Below are 15,095 nucleotides of genomic sequence, written 5' to 3'. Positions count from 1 at the left end.
TCAAAGGATTGCCAGCTCCAGGGCCCAGATGGCGTTAGCCAGCACCTGCTTGCAGTGGACCAAGTTAGTAGAAGCTGAGGTTTCTTTTCCACCATTGCTCAGGGCTGGGAGTGGATGAGAGAAAATGGGTAAGGGGTTTATTATGGGTTGGGGATGAGCTATTTGGTTATGGTGGAAGTTGGGAGGCACGAGGAATTCCAGAGTGATGAAGCAGTGGATTCCGGGGTCCGGTCTATGACCAGAGAAAGGTGAAGCCGGAAGAAGAATTGATGTTTGGGAGAAGAGGAGAAACAAGGGCAAAGGGGCGTCAGTCAGGGTCAGAGAGGGGGGAGCTGAGGCTGCCAGTCTTAGCGAGTGAGCGCAGCGGCTCGTCCAGCGGGGCGGAGGCCACCTTGTGTGTAGAGGTGGGAGGTCTGCGGGACCAGGGCTTGCTTGGTCCACTGCCGGAGTCAGCAGCGGCTGGGTGAGGAGCGAGACTGAGCCGGTGCTCGGTTCCCCAAGGAATGGGGAGAGGGCCCTGTGCCTAGGTGTCACGGGCTTCAAAAGAAAGAGGTTGGCAGGAGAAGACCTGGAGGAAGCAGTGGGAGGCAAGGGTTGTCTGGAGCATGCGAAGACTTACTCTCAGGGTCGAGGGGAAAGTGTGTTACCAGGAAAACGTCAGGTTTCAGCTAAGGGAGGACAGAGAAGCTGTCCTAGTTCCCTAGGCCGCTGCAACAAACTGCTACAAACGGAGGGGCTTAAAATAACAGAAGTTTATTGTCTTGCAGTTCTAGAGGCCAGAAGTCAGAAATCAAGGTGTTGGCCGGGCCGTGCTCCCTCTGCAGGCTCTTGGGGAGGAGGCTTCCGTGCCTCGCTCCCAGATTCTTGGTGCTCCTTGGCGTGTAGCGGTGTCACTCCAGTCTCTGCCACGTGGCCTTCTTCCCTGTGTCTCTTTGTGTGTCCCCTCCTCTTCCTGTAAGGGCACCCCTCATTCTATTTAGGGCCCACCCTAATCTAATATGAACTCAACTACATCTACAAAGACTCTATTTTCAAATGAGGTGACATGCTGAGGCTCTGGGTGGACATGAATTTTGGGGGACACTATTGAACCCGCTACAGAAGCAAACCATGGGGATGATGGGGGCTGCAGGAGTCTCTTCACAGTAGGACAGAGATTCCACAGGTGCGGTGGGAGGAAGGAGCTGGTAGAAGCTAGACATGGCTGACCTGGATGTGGGGAAGAGCAGGAATGATCTGGAAGGATCAGTGAGAGGGATGAGCCAAGCAGCAAATGCCAGCAGAAGCACGAACAGGGACAGGAGTTCGGCAGACGCTCCATTAATTCAGCGTGGGAGTCCTAAATGGGCATTTTTGTTGTTGTTGTTAATGCAACCCCCATGAAAATGTACCCACGCCGAATGGATTGCTAGTGCCATGGGAATACCATCTCTGCCGTAGGGGCACATAATCTGAAGTTTTCTCCGTAAAGTACTGGGTTTTCTTCTCAAAGTACCACCCTGACACAGAAACCATGACGGATCCCGAAAGGGTCTGTGGGTCTCTTTCCCTTTTCAAACAAATCTGCCTTGGAGAACCGAGACAGGCCCAATTCAGGGTTTTTGTCACTGAGATGGTTTTCTAGCAGCATCGTACATGGTTTGCTTCCTTCAACTAAATTGACACTTCCCTGAGGCACAAATAGTGTCTTTTTCCTTTGCTTCCTTCATAGGGGCTATGGTTGTGATGTGGAAGCGTCACCACTTTTATGCTGGTGGGATGATAGTAGCTCAGAGCTTCTGAACACCCACTGTGTGCCAAGCGCTCCGCATCATCTTGTTTGACACATTCGGAGGAAACGCAAGTTCAGAGCAGTTGAAACTTTGCTCGTGGTTGTGCAGCTCATTAATGGTGGGGCTGGGATTAGATCTGTATTTTTCTGACTTCCACTGTTCAGACTAAGCATCTGGTATTTGAAAATTGCTCCTTTTCATTCTGTGGCTCTGATACGTCTTCTGAGAAATAACCAACTCTGGTGACTTGAGCCTCAACATGCTGTCTGTAAAATGGAGATGGCGTGTGCCACTCTCCCATCTCTTAGTGGTGTGTGATGAGCGTTGCAGAGACACAAATCGTTTGACTCTGATATTAACTCTGGAACCAGATAGAAAACAAAACAAAACAACAAGAACAACCAAAAGGCATACTTTAAGTAATTGAAAAACAACTTTGAAACCAGTAATATATTGTTACTAAAAATATATTCAGAATTTTTGTGGTAGAACTTGATAGGGATTTAGCTTAAACTTGCTCAGGTGCAAGCTGTCGTCAAGGTTGACAGCTCTATCCGTCTTTTCATCCTCCTGCTTCTCCTCCCTCCCCATCTTGTAGCCCAGTTCTGTCTTGGCTTCTTAGATGAACCTGAGTATTGGCTTCTTGGTTGAGTGCAGGTTACCCCTGTGCAGCGGTGAAGAGGGTCACCTGCAGTCCTCCACCGATATTGCCCTTCATTCCTGAGACTTCAGAAGGAAAGAGAACCTTTCTCTCCTACAGTCTGTATCAGTCCCTGCAGAAAGGGTTCTGGCATTCCTGCGCTTGGGTCGCACGCCCACTCCCAGACTAGCCACTCTATTCAGGGTGCTGAAGCTCTTTGATCAGCCTATGTTTCGTGTCCACCTTTATGATAGGGAAAGTTGGCGAGCTTGACTGACAACCTGCCGGTTCTTGCAGGGGCTGTTATTAACAGAAAAGAAGTTGTTTTCTGCCATAATAAGGGGAAAGGGCTGCTGGGCGGGCCAAACCAACACAACTTCCCAGATGTTCCACTGTAAGAAAATTTTAACAGCCTGGGTCACAGAGTGAGACCCTGTCTCTAAAACTAAAATAAAATAAAAATAAATTTAAAAGAGAAAACTTTTAAAAATCACGTATCACCCCCATCATCTTAACATAGCTAATATCAGCTTTGTCTGTAATTTAACAGTCATTCATTTTTAAAGCTAAATTTATAATATGGGTTTATTTTTAATTTTTATGTTAAAGAGTGCAATGTCACGTAGAAAGTGTTTTTCTATAGTGTTACATGAAAGTGTTTTCTCTAAAACATTAGCAGGATAGAGCACAGGAAAAGTTTATCAGAGGATTATGATCTCGTGGATGAGTAGTTTGACCAGAAGCGTCAGCACCATCCGTCTGTTAACTACACTCCCATAAATTAAGAGCATAGGATTTTTTTTTTAATTTTTTCTGGAAAGGCTGCGATGCCGTAACTACTTTGCTTCCTCTTGGTTCCAGCCTGTGGAGAGTCGTCAAGTCCGAGTTCTCCCAGCTGTCTTCACTGGCCGTCCCTCTCCTGCTCCACGCCCTGTCACTTCCTCATGGTGCTGACATCTTCTGGACAATCATAAACGGCAACTTCAACAGCAAAGACTGGAAGATGCGGTTTGAAGCAGGTACCTTTGTGTTAGCTTGAAAGTTCTGTCTGGGTCGCAAGGTGAACCAGGGCTCCAGTCGTGACATCTGTTTTTGGACCTCCTTTCTCTTCTTTTCTTTCTATAGGGCATTCTTTGGGGGTTCTACATAGCTGAGCTTCGTCTCAAAAGCGGAAGTATTTTGTAGAGTGGTCCTTAGGTGGGGTGCCCCTGTCCAGGTGTGCCTTGGGTAGACCCAGTGCACACCTATTATCCAGGTGTCATTATTAACTGCCCCCTTGTTTACCGTCAAATGTGTCCCAGCTTAGATGATAAGTCATGTGATCAACCTATTAGGTTATTTGCATCAGAATTACTGGGAATGTTTGTTAAAATGTAGATTATCAGGGTACACCCTAGACCTACTGAGTCAGACTCTTGGCGGGGTGGGGGTGAGCCAGGCATCTAGATTTTTAATAAGAAGTGTGAGAATCTCTGGTGTATGCTCCTGGGGCATCAGGGACTAGGCTGGTGCAGTGACGGTGTAATTTCCTAGTGCATGGAATGGTGAATACTCAGAGCGGCGTGGCAAGGAAGGAAGTCAGATGTGTTCCCTTAGCCTCCCATCTGCTGGCACATTGCCACCCCAGTCTGCTGGTACACTGCCCCCCAGTCTGCTGGTACACTGCCCCCCAGTCTGCTGGCACACTGCCCCCCAGTCTGCTGGCACACTGCCACCCCAGTCTGCGGGCACACTGCCACCCCAGTCTGCTGGTACACTGCCACCCCAGTCTGCTGGTACACTGCCACCCCAGTCTGCTGGTACACTGCCACCCCAGCCTGCTGGCACACTGCCCCCCAGTCTGCTGGCGCACTGCCCCCCAGTCTGCTGGTACACTGCCACCCAGTCTGCTGGTGCACTGCCCCCCAGTCTGCTGGTACACTGCCACCCCAGTCTGCTGGTACACTGCCACCCCAGTCTGCTGGTACACTGCCACCCGTCTGCTGGTACACTGCCACCTCAGTCTGCTGGTACACTGCCCCCCCAGTCTGCTGGCGCACTGCCCCCCAGTCTGCTGGTACACTGCCACCCCAGTCTGCTGGTGCACTGCCCCCCAGTCTGCTGGTACACTGCCACCCCAGTCTGCTGGTACACTGCCACCCCTGTCTGCTGGTACACTGCCACCCCAGTCTGCTGGTACACTGCCACCCCAGCCTGCTGGCACACTGCCACCCCAGTCTGCTGGTACACTGCCACCCCAGCCTGCTAGCACACTGCCACCCTAATATGCTCGTACACTGCCATCCTAGTCTGCTGGTACACTGCCACCCCAGTCTGCTGGTACACTGCCACCCCAGTCTGCTGGTACACTGCCACCCTAATCTGCTGGTACACTGCCACCCCAGTCTGTTGGTACACTGCCACCCCAATCTGCTGGCACACTGCCATCTCAGTCTGCTGTGATACTGACACTCTAATCTGCTGACACACTGCCACCCCAATCTGCTAGTACAGTGCCACCCCAGTCTGTTGGTACACTGCCACCCCAGTCTGCTGGTACACTGCCACCCCAGTCTGCTGGCACACTGCCACCCCAGTCTGCTGGTACAGTGCCACCTAGTCTGCTGGGATACTGACACCCCAATCTGCTGGCACACTGCTACCCTAATCTACTGGTACTGCCATTCTTGGGGTAGCAAGCAGGGTCGGCATGCCTAAGCGTGGCTTATCCGAGCAGTTTCATACATTTTAGTGTCTCAAAAGTTTGGCACAGAAATGGAAGTTCTATTAGGTAAGTTAACTATTATACCTTAGAGAGTAAAGTTTCTTAATCATCTAGCCACTTCAAAGAGGTCTTGCTTTTTAATGCCCATGTGAATCCCAGGGTTAGTGTATTTATATGATATAGCACACGATGTTGTAGGGAATCAGGGTAAAATTTCCTAGCGAAAATCTACATGGCGAATCTACATTTCCTAGCAAAAATCTAAATTAAATATCTACATTTATAGATATTTAAATGCAAATAGAACAGATCAATATTTAACTATGCTCTTTCATTCCAATTTGAGGATTAGATTGTTGTCATATTAATCTTCTGAACTACAGCTCTGATTTATATTACTTTTCTACCTCAAAAAATTTTAATGGGTTTTCAGTGCCTAGAGAATGAAGTTCAGATTCCATAAACTGACATTCAAAGCTTCTCAGAGGCAACCTGCCGATGTTGGCGGTCTCACTTCCTGCTCTCCTTTCCACACATGCCATTGCTACTTTCCCTCCGCTTCCTACTCTCCGTCATCCAGGCGTTGGCTGTGCTGTGCTGCGTCTTCCATCTTCTTCCCTTCAAGGCCCTACTCAAATGCCACCTCCACCTTCAGTGCCAACATTGACTTCTACCTTCTATGTCCCCTTGGTGGAAAGTGGTGTCTTTATCTTCTGACCTCCCATAGCATCTTATTTGTACCTCATTAGAGGCATTTCTAGCTTTTTATATTACATTTCAGTTGTAGTTGTACCTATCTTGTATCCTTTAGTCAACTTAGAAGTCAAATGTGATTCATTCTTTCCATTGACTTCCATCTCCCCCAAGTGCCTAAGATAGCTTTTTAGTTTACATATATGTGTATATATACATGGTTAATATGTATTTTTAAAATAGGTGAATCAGTGAATTTGTTGAATAAATACTATATGTGCTAGGCATTATGGCAGCAATAGAAAGAAGTATAGGCTGGCCGTGGTGGCTCACGCCTGTAAGCCTAACACTCTGGCGGCCGCGGCAGAAGGATTGCTTGAGGTCAGGAGTTCAAGACCAGCCTGAGCAAGAGTGAAATTTCACCCTGTTTCTACTAAAAATAGAAAAAATTAGCCAGCCAACTAAAAATAGAAACAAACAATTAGCTGGGCATGGTGGTACGCACCTGTAGTCTCAGCTACTCAGGAGGCTGAAGCAGGAGGATTGCTTGAGTCCCAGAGTTTGAGGTTGCTATGAGTTAGGCTGATGCCACGGTGGCCCTCTAGCCTGGGGAACAGAGTGAGACTTTGTCTCAAAAAAAAAAAAAAAAAAAAAAAAAGAAAAAAAGAGCAGATTGTTTGCTGCTCTCGAGAGGCCTGAATTTAATTGATGAGACCAAATATAAACAGGTAAGAGGTTAACACATTATGAAAGGCATAAATATAATTTAAGTCCACAAAAGAAGATATGTTATATAGCTACATATAAGCACACAATTAAATTGCCAGTGTGTAAATGAGTAGCATTTTTCCAGGAGCTCATGGGATGCAAAGGTCACTCCAGGAAGCCAGTATGGACTCTACAGAATACGTAGAATTTCAGGTGTAGATCCTTCAAGGATGAGAGAATGCAGTAAGCAAAAAAGAGTAGAAAGAATATTCTAGGCTGCAGGAACAACATAAACAAAATACTGAAACATCTTAATTTGCATCACACTACATTGCTTTACTAGCTATTACAACTTTCTATAAAGCTGTGCTTTAAGAGTAGCTGGAATCATTTAACATAGATTTGCAGAATAATTAGAAATCTGTTAAGTAAGGGTATATTATTTATAGCATGAAAGAGATACGTGGCTTCTTTAACCCCAGGAAGTGTCTGTTTGATCTGTCATTTTGCATCATGGCCTACTGAGAGCTGAGTAAGGGGCCCAGAACCTAGAGCCAGGCCTAGTGAGCACCTTCCACCTCTCTCTGTAGTTAGCAGAGCTTCAACAGAATGGCCACAGAAATGGGCAGAGAGGCATTTTGAATAGTTTGCAATGTAGCTGACAGTCAAACAAAGAGAAAGATCATTCAAAAAATATAAAGGACAGCCCAGAGCCAAATTAAGGCTGCCTGCCAAGAAAGGACTGTCCTGAGTAGCAACAGTCTCTGGTGCACAGATGAAACGGAACATTCAAGAAGCTGGCATTGGAATCTCCTTTTGGTATTTAAACTAAATCAAGTGGGGGACCCAGAGTTAACTTTTTCTCTGTGTGTTCAGTTCTCAGACTGTCTAAATAAATGTGTGTATGTATGTGTGTGCATATATATGTAGTAATATTTTGTCCTCTGTATTTTACATTGCAGTGGAAAAAGTAGCTGTCATTTGTAGATTTCTGGATATTCACTCAGTGACCAAAAACCACCTGCTGAAGTACTCCTTGGCACATGCCTTCTGCTGCTTTCTGACAGCTGTGGAGGATGTCAACCCAGCAGTGGCTACCAGGGCTGGTCTCCTGCTTGACACCATAAAGAGGCCAGCATTGCAGGTGACGTGTGATGTGTGATACCTGCTCTGCAGATGGTCTGAGTCAGCACTACTAAATCATTGAGTTATTTGTCACATATCTTAGTCTGTTTGGTCTGCTATGACAAAATATCATAAACCGTGTAGCTTATCAACAACAGAAATTTGTGTGTCACAGTCCTGGAGGCTGGGAAGTCCAAGATCAAGTTACCAGCAGATTCAGTATCTGGTGATGGCCGGTTTTCTGGATTGTAGATGGTGCCTTTTGCTGTGTCTGGGGTCTCTTTTATATGGGCAATAATCCCATTCAATAGGGCTCTGCCCACATGACCTAATCATCTCTCAAAGCCCCACATCCTAATATTCCTAATCACAGTGGTGATTAAGTTTCACCATATGAATTTTTGGGGGTGGAGGCACAAACATTCAGACCATAGCATCACATAAACACATATTATAATGATGATGATGGAATTTTTAAAGTTGGAATAAACATAAGAACCACATCTTATTAAAAGAGCTCTTGTTTTTATTCATTGATACTTTTTTTTTAGTCTTTGTCCGTATGCTGAGATCACTTTTGGACAGATGTAGTCATTGTGTAACTTGTGTGTGTGTGGGGGGGGGGCAGATTTTTAAACTAAGTTGATTTACCTTATACCATTTAGCTGGCTGCTGGCCTGGAAGCCCCTGTTGTCAGTGGTGAGATGCTAAGAGAAATCAGATGAATTATAATATATCAATCAAAGTAAAACATGAGAAAGTAAATATGCTACCAAAAGGAAACATCACATATTAAAGCCAAAGAGACATGGAATATGAGGCCTGGAGAGAGCTATTTATTCCACTTTGTACCTTATTTTATAGCTGAGAAACCAAGTCTCAGAGAGAGAACGTGACTTATCAAAGCGTGCAAAGTGAATTAGTGAGAGAACCAAGACTAGAACCTCTCAAATGCTGCTCTACTTTTTCGATATTGACACCTGATTTATTATTTTGTTGTTATTACTAAACTAAAAATAATGGCAAGAGCTCACGTTTGCCAAATAGGTATTGTGTTGTCAGGGCAGTGTATTAAAAGTGTCCCATTATGCATCAGCTCACTTAATCTTCACAATAACCTTTTGCATGTTGCCATTTTACAGATAGAGAGGCTGAGGGTTAGAAAGGTTAAGTTACTTTTTCAGAGTCACATAGCTAGTGAGCAGCATAGGAAACTCAAGACTGACTCATATGTGCTTAACTCTGTGTGTGTGTGTGTGTGTGTGTGTACATGTGCACTGCCTCCCAATCCAGTGTAAGAGTTCTTCCTGCATTTTAAGACCACAAGTAAGGGCAAATTGTGCAGGATCTGAAAAATTATAGGGTTATGCTGCCTGTGGGGCATCCTCCCTTGTCAAATCCCCAGTTGTCTTCTAGATAGTCCTTTTCTGCTGGTGTTACTAGGTAGTTCTATGTCCTCCTACCCTTGCTCAGAGCCTGGAACATAGGACACACTCATTAGATGGCAGTTGAATGAATGAATGGGATGGTTGGATGAATTATAATCTTTAAATTTCATTCAGTTAAAAAGAGGGGAATGGTAAACTCATATACTAGAGAAATGGATACTCAATCCAGTCCAACTTTGATTTTTAACATTCTGTATTTCCCACAAATTCCAAGACCAGGTGACTTTACTTTCCTTGAGAATCACAAAATATAGGATTGAATGGGAATTAGAAATTCCACGGTCTTCTGGTGTATTCTAAAATGTTGCTTTGAAAGTGTGCTTCTCAATAAAAACTATAGCCATTGAAAAAAGATACATTGATTTGAGAGTATTTGGATTAAGTGGTTGTGATTTAATGCATTGTAAAGTCAATAACATACATATTTAGTTCAGATTTCTGAATCAAAATTGAAGAGATATTCTACGATTAGGAGAAGCTCCTCTTCTACATGTTTCTTTCCTACCCAAATTTCCAATCAAAAAAGATTTTGCTCAGGTCATTCTACATTATAAGTATGGATTGAGGAGGTTGCTTTGTTTCATCAACTTAGCCTGGTATTAAACGTACTGGCTTTGAAGTAATTTATGTTTATATCTAACTTTTTTTTCTTCCTCTTTCCCAGGGTCTGTGTCTTTGTCTTGACTTCCAGTTTGACACAGTGGTTAAGGACCGACCCACAATTTTGAGCAAGCTATTGCTCTTGCACTTTCTTAAGCAGGATATTCCTGCTTTGAGCTGGGAATTCTTTGTCAATAGATTTGAGACGCTTTCTTTGGAAGCTCAGCTGCATTTGGATTGTAACAAAGAATTTCCTTTTCCTACAAGTAAGTAAAACAAAGAACTTGCTGTAAACAGTCACAGTTCCTATTGTGCTTGCTTAAATAAACCAAAGATACTCAGCATGTAGTTTAATTTCTCATATGAAGGATGCCTTGACTTCATGTGCTCCATTCATCAAACGTTTATTGAATATTTACTATAGTAATGAATGCATAGATTTAAGGATATTCTGATGTTCCAAAAATCAGAATTCTTCTCATTTCCTTGAGGATCTATGATAAGCATTTGTGACTGTGTATTCCCTAAATATTATTCAATCATTATGTTCATAACATTGACAAGCAATTTTATGAAATATATTTGTACCTTGCAAACTCACTCTTGCATACTTATTAATCTGTTTACCTATAGTTCTAAAGTGAGAGGGGAAAGATTTTCTTATGCAACTACTTAGTCAGTTAACAAAATTAGATAATTTAATCTTATGGTCTCAACAGAAAAATAATTGGTGATAGTCATGATGGGCAATAGTCATGATTTTAAAATATAAGACACATCATAGAGGGAGATATGCATCCATGAAAGATGCAATTTTAATATTGGAACATGGATGGATTGTTTCAAACTAGCTGTATTACATAGCCAGTAAAGGAAAATGATAATCTCTTTAATTCCTTTTGCAAAGCCATCACTGCTGTGAGGACCAACGTTGCTAACCTCAGTGACGCAGCCTTGTGGAAGATCAAGAGGGCTCGCTTTGCAAGAAACCGCCAGAAGAGTGTGCGCTCCCTAAGGGACAGTGTGAAAGGGCCTGTGGAATCCAAGAGGGCGCTCTCCCTCCCTGAGACCCTGACCTCCAAAATTCGTTGAGTATCTTCTTCCATCCTTCCGTTAAGTCTGTTTAATGTCTTTCTGAGGTTGACTTGTCTTGTTGAATGTTCACAGAGAGTAGCATATTTAGCAAACTGAGCTTGTTCAACAAGTTTGGCTTTCAGATTCCCTAGGGAATCACCCCAGGGGTATAAGTCACCCCAGGGTATAAAAGCTCCTTGGGTAGCTTTCTCTAGGTTGCAGGCACAGCAAAGCCCTGATCCAGCAGTAGGCTGTTTTGAAGTGGAGAAGGCAGCAAATCCTTTGATGCTTGGCATGAAACTTAAAAGAAGTATTTGCTCCTAAGTCCTAGAACCTGCAGGTTTGAATCACCAGCCTTATAACCTAAAGAGCTTTCTGAATTAAGACTTAGATAAGACTCATGGCAGTTAAGGAGGTAGCATTGAAATTTGGAATGCATTTTTTATTCATGCTTGCTAGAAGCAGCCACCCAAGCTCCCAGGTTGCTTTTGAAAAAGAAAAATCAGGCTGAGAAGTTGAATTTCTACCCAGCTTCACCAGATAATTTATAAATAAAAACAAGCTTCATGGCTAATTAAAAAAAAGCCATGTGTACTTGTTTTATAAAGGTCTTTATATTGCACTTTTGCAGAGAATAAAAGTTTCCTTAAATCACCACATGACTAGATAAACTCTAATGATTAGCAATGGCTCATGAATGATAATTAAAAATTCATAACTAAATCACCATATTAGTGGAGTATATTTAAATATTTTACTAATTTGTAAAATTTAATAAATGATTTAATCTTTACATAACTGCTATGAAGTTAATAAAATAACACCCTAAAACATATTTCTTGTCCTGTCGGAAGCTGAATGGTTTGCTTTTCCCATTGGCATCTGTTAGAATACAGCCTTATGTAACATAACCATTTTTAATCACAAATATGATTTGATTTTATTTACTACATTTTCCTCTATTTTATGACAAGCTATGGAAATACGGTATTTTGAACTTTGGAAGAGTCAATGAAAGCCCTTGAAGTAATCAATAACCCTTTCAGGGAGCAAAGATACTCTCAGGTGATCATTTAAGAATGACCTACAGTAGTGCCAGGTGAAACTGTTTCAGATCCTAGAAACCAATACCTAGATTAAACAAATTACACTTTTTATGAGTGTCCCAGCTCTTTTATAGCCTAACTGATCAGTTTGGGATATAAAGTTTATTTCTTGTTAATTGATTCACATTACAATTTTGAAGATTAAGAATTGAAGTAACATTGAAAGATGCTCTTAAGATTCACAATACGACCACAAAGCTTTTGTTACATAAACAACTTTTATGTGATGTTAATTACAGATAGGAAAACCAGACTTACCCCGACTATCCAATGTAGTTAGCACTGAGAATATTCTCTAGGCTCAAGTTGTCTATAATGCTTATTTAAATAGAGTTGTTGTTGATTTTTAAGCTATGAGGTTGACCAGGCATGAGCAGTCTGCTCCAGCTCTCGGTGGGACACCCGAACAGACGCCAGGTGGGTACTTCTGACCTTGAAGGGCTGTGTGCAAGTGTCTATCACAGGTGGACAAGGCAAAGAATGCGGTGTCTCTAACTGGACCAGAGTGATATACTTAGGATCCGTAAGCTCAAAAGGGTCTCACCCCAGATGGTTGGGGCCCCCCAACGTGGCAATTATTTCCATCTTAACATCAGCACATGACTTTTGATCCCATTAACTTTTGGTCCAGTAAGAAGCATCGTAGTACCCGAGTATGCATCTTTCCCTAGAGAGCCAATACGACTAGAACTATACATAGTCCTTATATTTGTATGTGTATCTACACATAGAAATATTATGTTCATCTCTATCTGCTATAGGAAAAACATACATTTCATTTACATTTTAAAAGGTTATACATTTGAACCACCATCATCTACTCATCCCTTTAGCCATTCCTGATTTTTTGCAGCTCTGCGTGCATTTCTGTTTCTCAGAGAATGGAGGATTTTCCATTGTTTGGAGGACCATAGGGTCATATTCAGCATGACACAGTGTAGCTATCAAATGATGTTCCACAATATATTACAATTTAGCATGAAGTGTCCTAAGGGTTGAAGGGACATTGGCAAGGCCATTATAGCCTGACTGTTATCCACACGAAGGGTGCAGTGACTCACTGGGAAGATCGTGCAGGCTCTGAACACCTGCTTTTTTGTCAAAAAACAAACTTGGTGCCTACTACCTGTGTATCATGCTATAGAACACTTAGTCTTTCATCTAAGACTGGTTTTAAGGTAAACTTTTCAGAATGGTACTGACACTCAAAAGGACAAAAGTAAGAAGACTTTCAAGGTCGTGTGTGTTACGTGTTATAAAAAGGATACTCGACAGAGAGAGTCAGGAGTGGGAGAGAAGAAGAGAGAGCCCCAAAGATCATGAATGCAGATGGCAGACGGTGGCCAGGGTGTATTTTCTATTTTAGATTTGATGAGATAAAAGGAATAGCAAACATTTGGCAAAGTCCCTCTACCTTTTCCTGCACATCACTCGTGCCTCTATTTTGCTGTGATTTTTTTTTTAAAAAAAAGAATAAAAATAAGAACTTCTGATCCTGAGCTTCGCTAGAAATGTGAAATCCATCCAGTTCCCCTTCAGTTAGGCCTTTTTGAGATTGTTCTTATGCAATTTCGTAAATTATCTTTGTTTTACTCCAGCTTGTCTTTTTGTCTTAAGGCTTAATTGAAAATTAAGCCTTTAATCATTATTTTCCTTTTTAACAATCCAATCAAGAAGTCCCCTCACATCTCTGTGGGAAAACATGTACATATGTTTGTTGCTGTTAAAAAAAACCCTTCAGGCATCTAATTATTCCATCAAAAGTGACCAGATGAAAAGGGGGCAGATAACAGCATTGTTCAAATTAAATATGAAGCTAAAACTTCTGGAAAGACAATTTACACGATAACACCATTGCTTAGCTTTGAAAACAGCTGGCTCGGCTTATAGGGCAATTTCAGACTACTATAGTGTTCCATTTTTTCATTGTTATTTATTGGACACTGAATACTTGGAAGCAAAGTCATGCCAGAATAATCATAAGACTGTGCGGAATGGTTTAAGATATTAACTAAGTGGAAATTGAAGAACTTGTTACTTAATGAGCATACTTTTTTTTGGCCCAAGTAACGAGCTCTTCTGTGCAGGCCTCTTATTGATTATGCCTGGAACAAAACAGATACTCTTTACTCATGCAACAAGACTTAATTTTAGTTGCTCTTTAGGCTGAACTTTTTGGCATTGGATTTACCATTTATGACTCTCTGGTCTTAGTCTTTACATAGTACTCACAGCAAACGGAATAGGAAATTCTGTTTTCTATAGCAGGTGTACTCTGCAAGGCTCGTAGAGTGCTGCATTCCTCCGTGACTTTTATGAGTCAAATCAAAGGCCTTTGTGCATATAAATAAAATTCATCAAATGTTGTCACTAAATATCATACATATGTTAACATTCTCATTTTACAGAAGAAGAAACTGAGATTCAAGGAACACATGTCACAAGCTTATTGGTGACAGATCTGGGTCTCATGCCCAGTGGTCCTGAGCTCTGTTACAGGCATGGAAATGCTAGTAGGAGCTCAGCACCTTCACTGAATCCTAACTGATGAAATATACAACTTCTTAAAATGCTAATCTGAAATTTGTGTAATTAGATATAGGACATATTTTCAGTGATGCTGTAAGAACCAGTAATTCTTTGTCTTCAAGTATTTAGAATGTCTGTTGAAGATTAATTGAAGATAATGCAGCAGTTATGTTATGTTATATTATCCCAATACTGAACAAATGGTATCGACCCCATAGGAACACAGGGTGCTTAATTATATCTTGTTCCTCATCCCTTGGTGAATAACTAAACAATAGTAGATATATAATAATAATAATACTTCATATGTGTTTAGTATCTCTTTAGCTATGAAGAGTATTTTTGTGAAAATCATCTAATTTTGACGTTAAAACAATTCTGAATGTATGCAAAGTATTTTTTTTTCCACTTTACATACACACTGGAAAACTGATATATGGAGGATTTAAGGTAATTCTGCTTAAGTGACTTGTTTAAGGTCACATATGATTAACTATTAACTATTAACCAGTTAGAGACAGAACTGATGCATGCGTCCAGGAGACTTGACTTGCTTTCTTTCAACTACAGCTACTTCTTGATGTGCTAATCTTAGGGTATTTTCTGCCTGTGGGACATGAGGACACCTATCTGGTTGTAGAGTTAACTTGGGCATTCAGGCCTGCTACAGTGTGGCTTAAAGCCATGAGTGTCCAG

At 42.2% G+C, this 15,095-nt stretch overlaps 1 protein-coding gene across 12 annotated transcripts in view; it reads left to right on the top strand.

Moving 5' to 3' along the window:
- UNC79 (unc-79 subunit of NALCN channel complex) overlaps window positions 1–15,095 on the top strand; it is a 228,979-nt gene that overhangs the window by 128,156 nt on the left and 85,728 nt on the right. For 8 of the 12 annotated variants that reach the window (XM_012738600.3, XM_012738594.3, XM_012738597.3 and 5 more), the window contains 5 exons: window positions 3,274–3,431; window positions 7,480–7,661; window positions 9,755–9,956; window positions 10,598–10,777; window positions 12,222–12,287. In XM_012738600.3, the coding sequence (XP_012594054.2) occupies window positions 3,274–3,431; window positions 7,480–7,661; window positions 9,755–9,956; window positions 10,598–10,777; window positions 12,222–12,287 (788 nt within the window). The remainder of the gene's footprint in view (window positions 1–3,273; window positions 3,432–7,479; window positions 7,662–9,754; window positions 9,957–10,597; window positions 10,778–12,221; window positions 12,288–15,095) is intronic. The other 4 variants (XM_020285613.2, XM_012738599.3, XM_012738598.3 and 1 more) reach the window with 1 other exon arrangement.

Source organism: Microcebus murinus, chromosome 6 (genome assembly GCF_040939455.1).
Source record: "Microcebus murinus isolate Inina chromosome 6, M.murinus_Inina_mat1.0, whole genome shotgun sequence".
Classification (NCBI taxonomy): Eukaryota; Metazoa; Chordata; class Mammalia; order Primates; family Cheirogaleidae; genus Microcebus; species Microcebus murinus.
The sequence above is the reverse complement of the archived record's forward strand: the minus strand, read 5'-3'. Positions and strand labels throughout refer to the sequence as shown.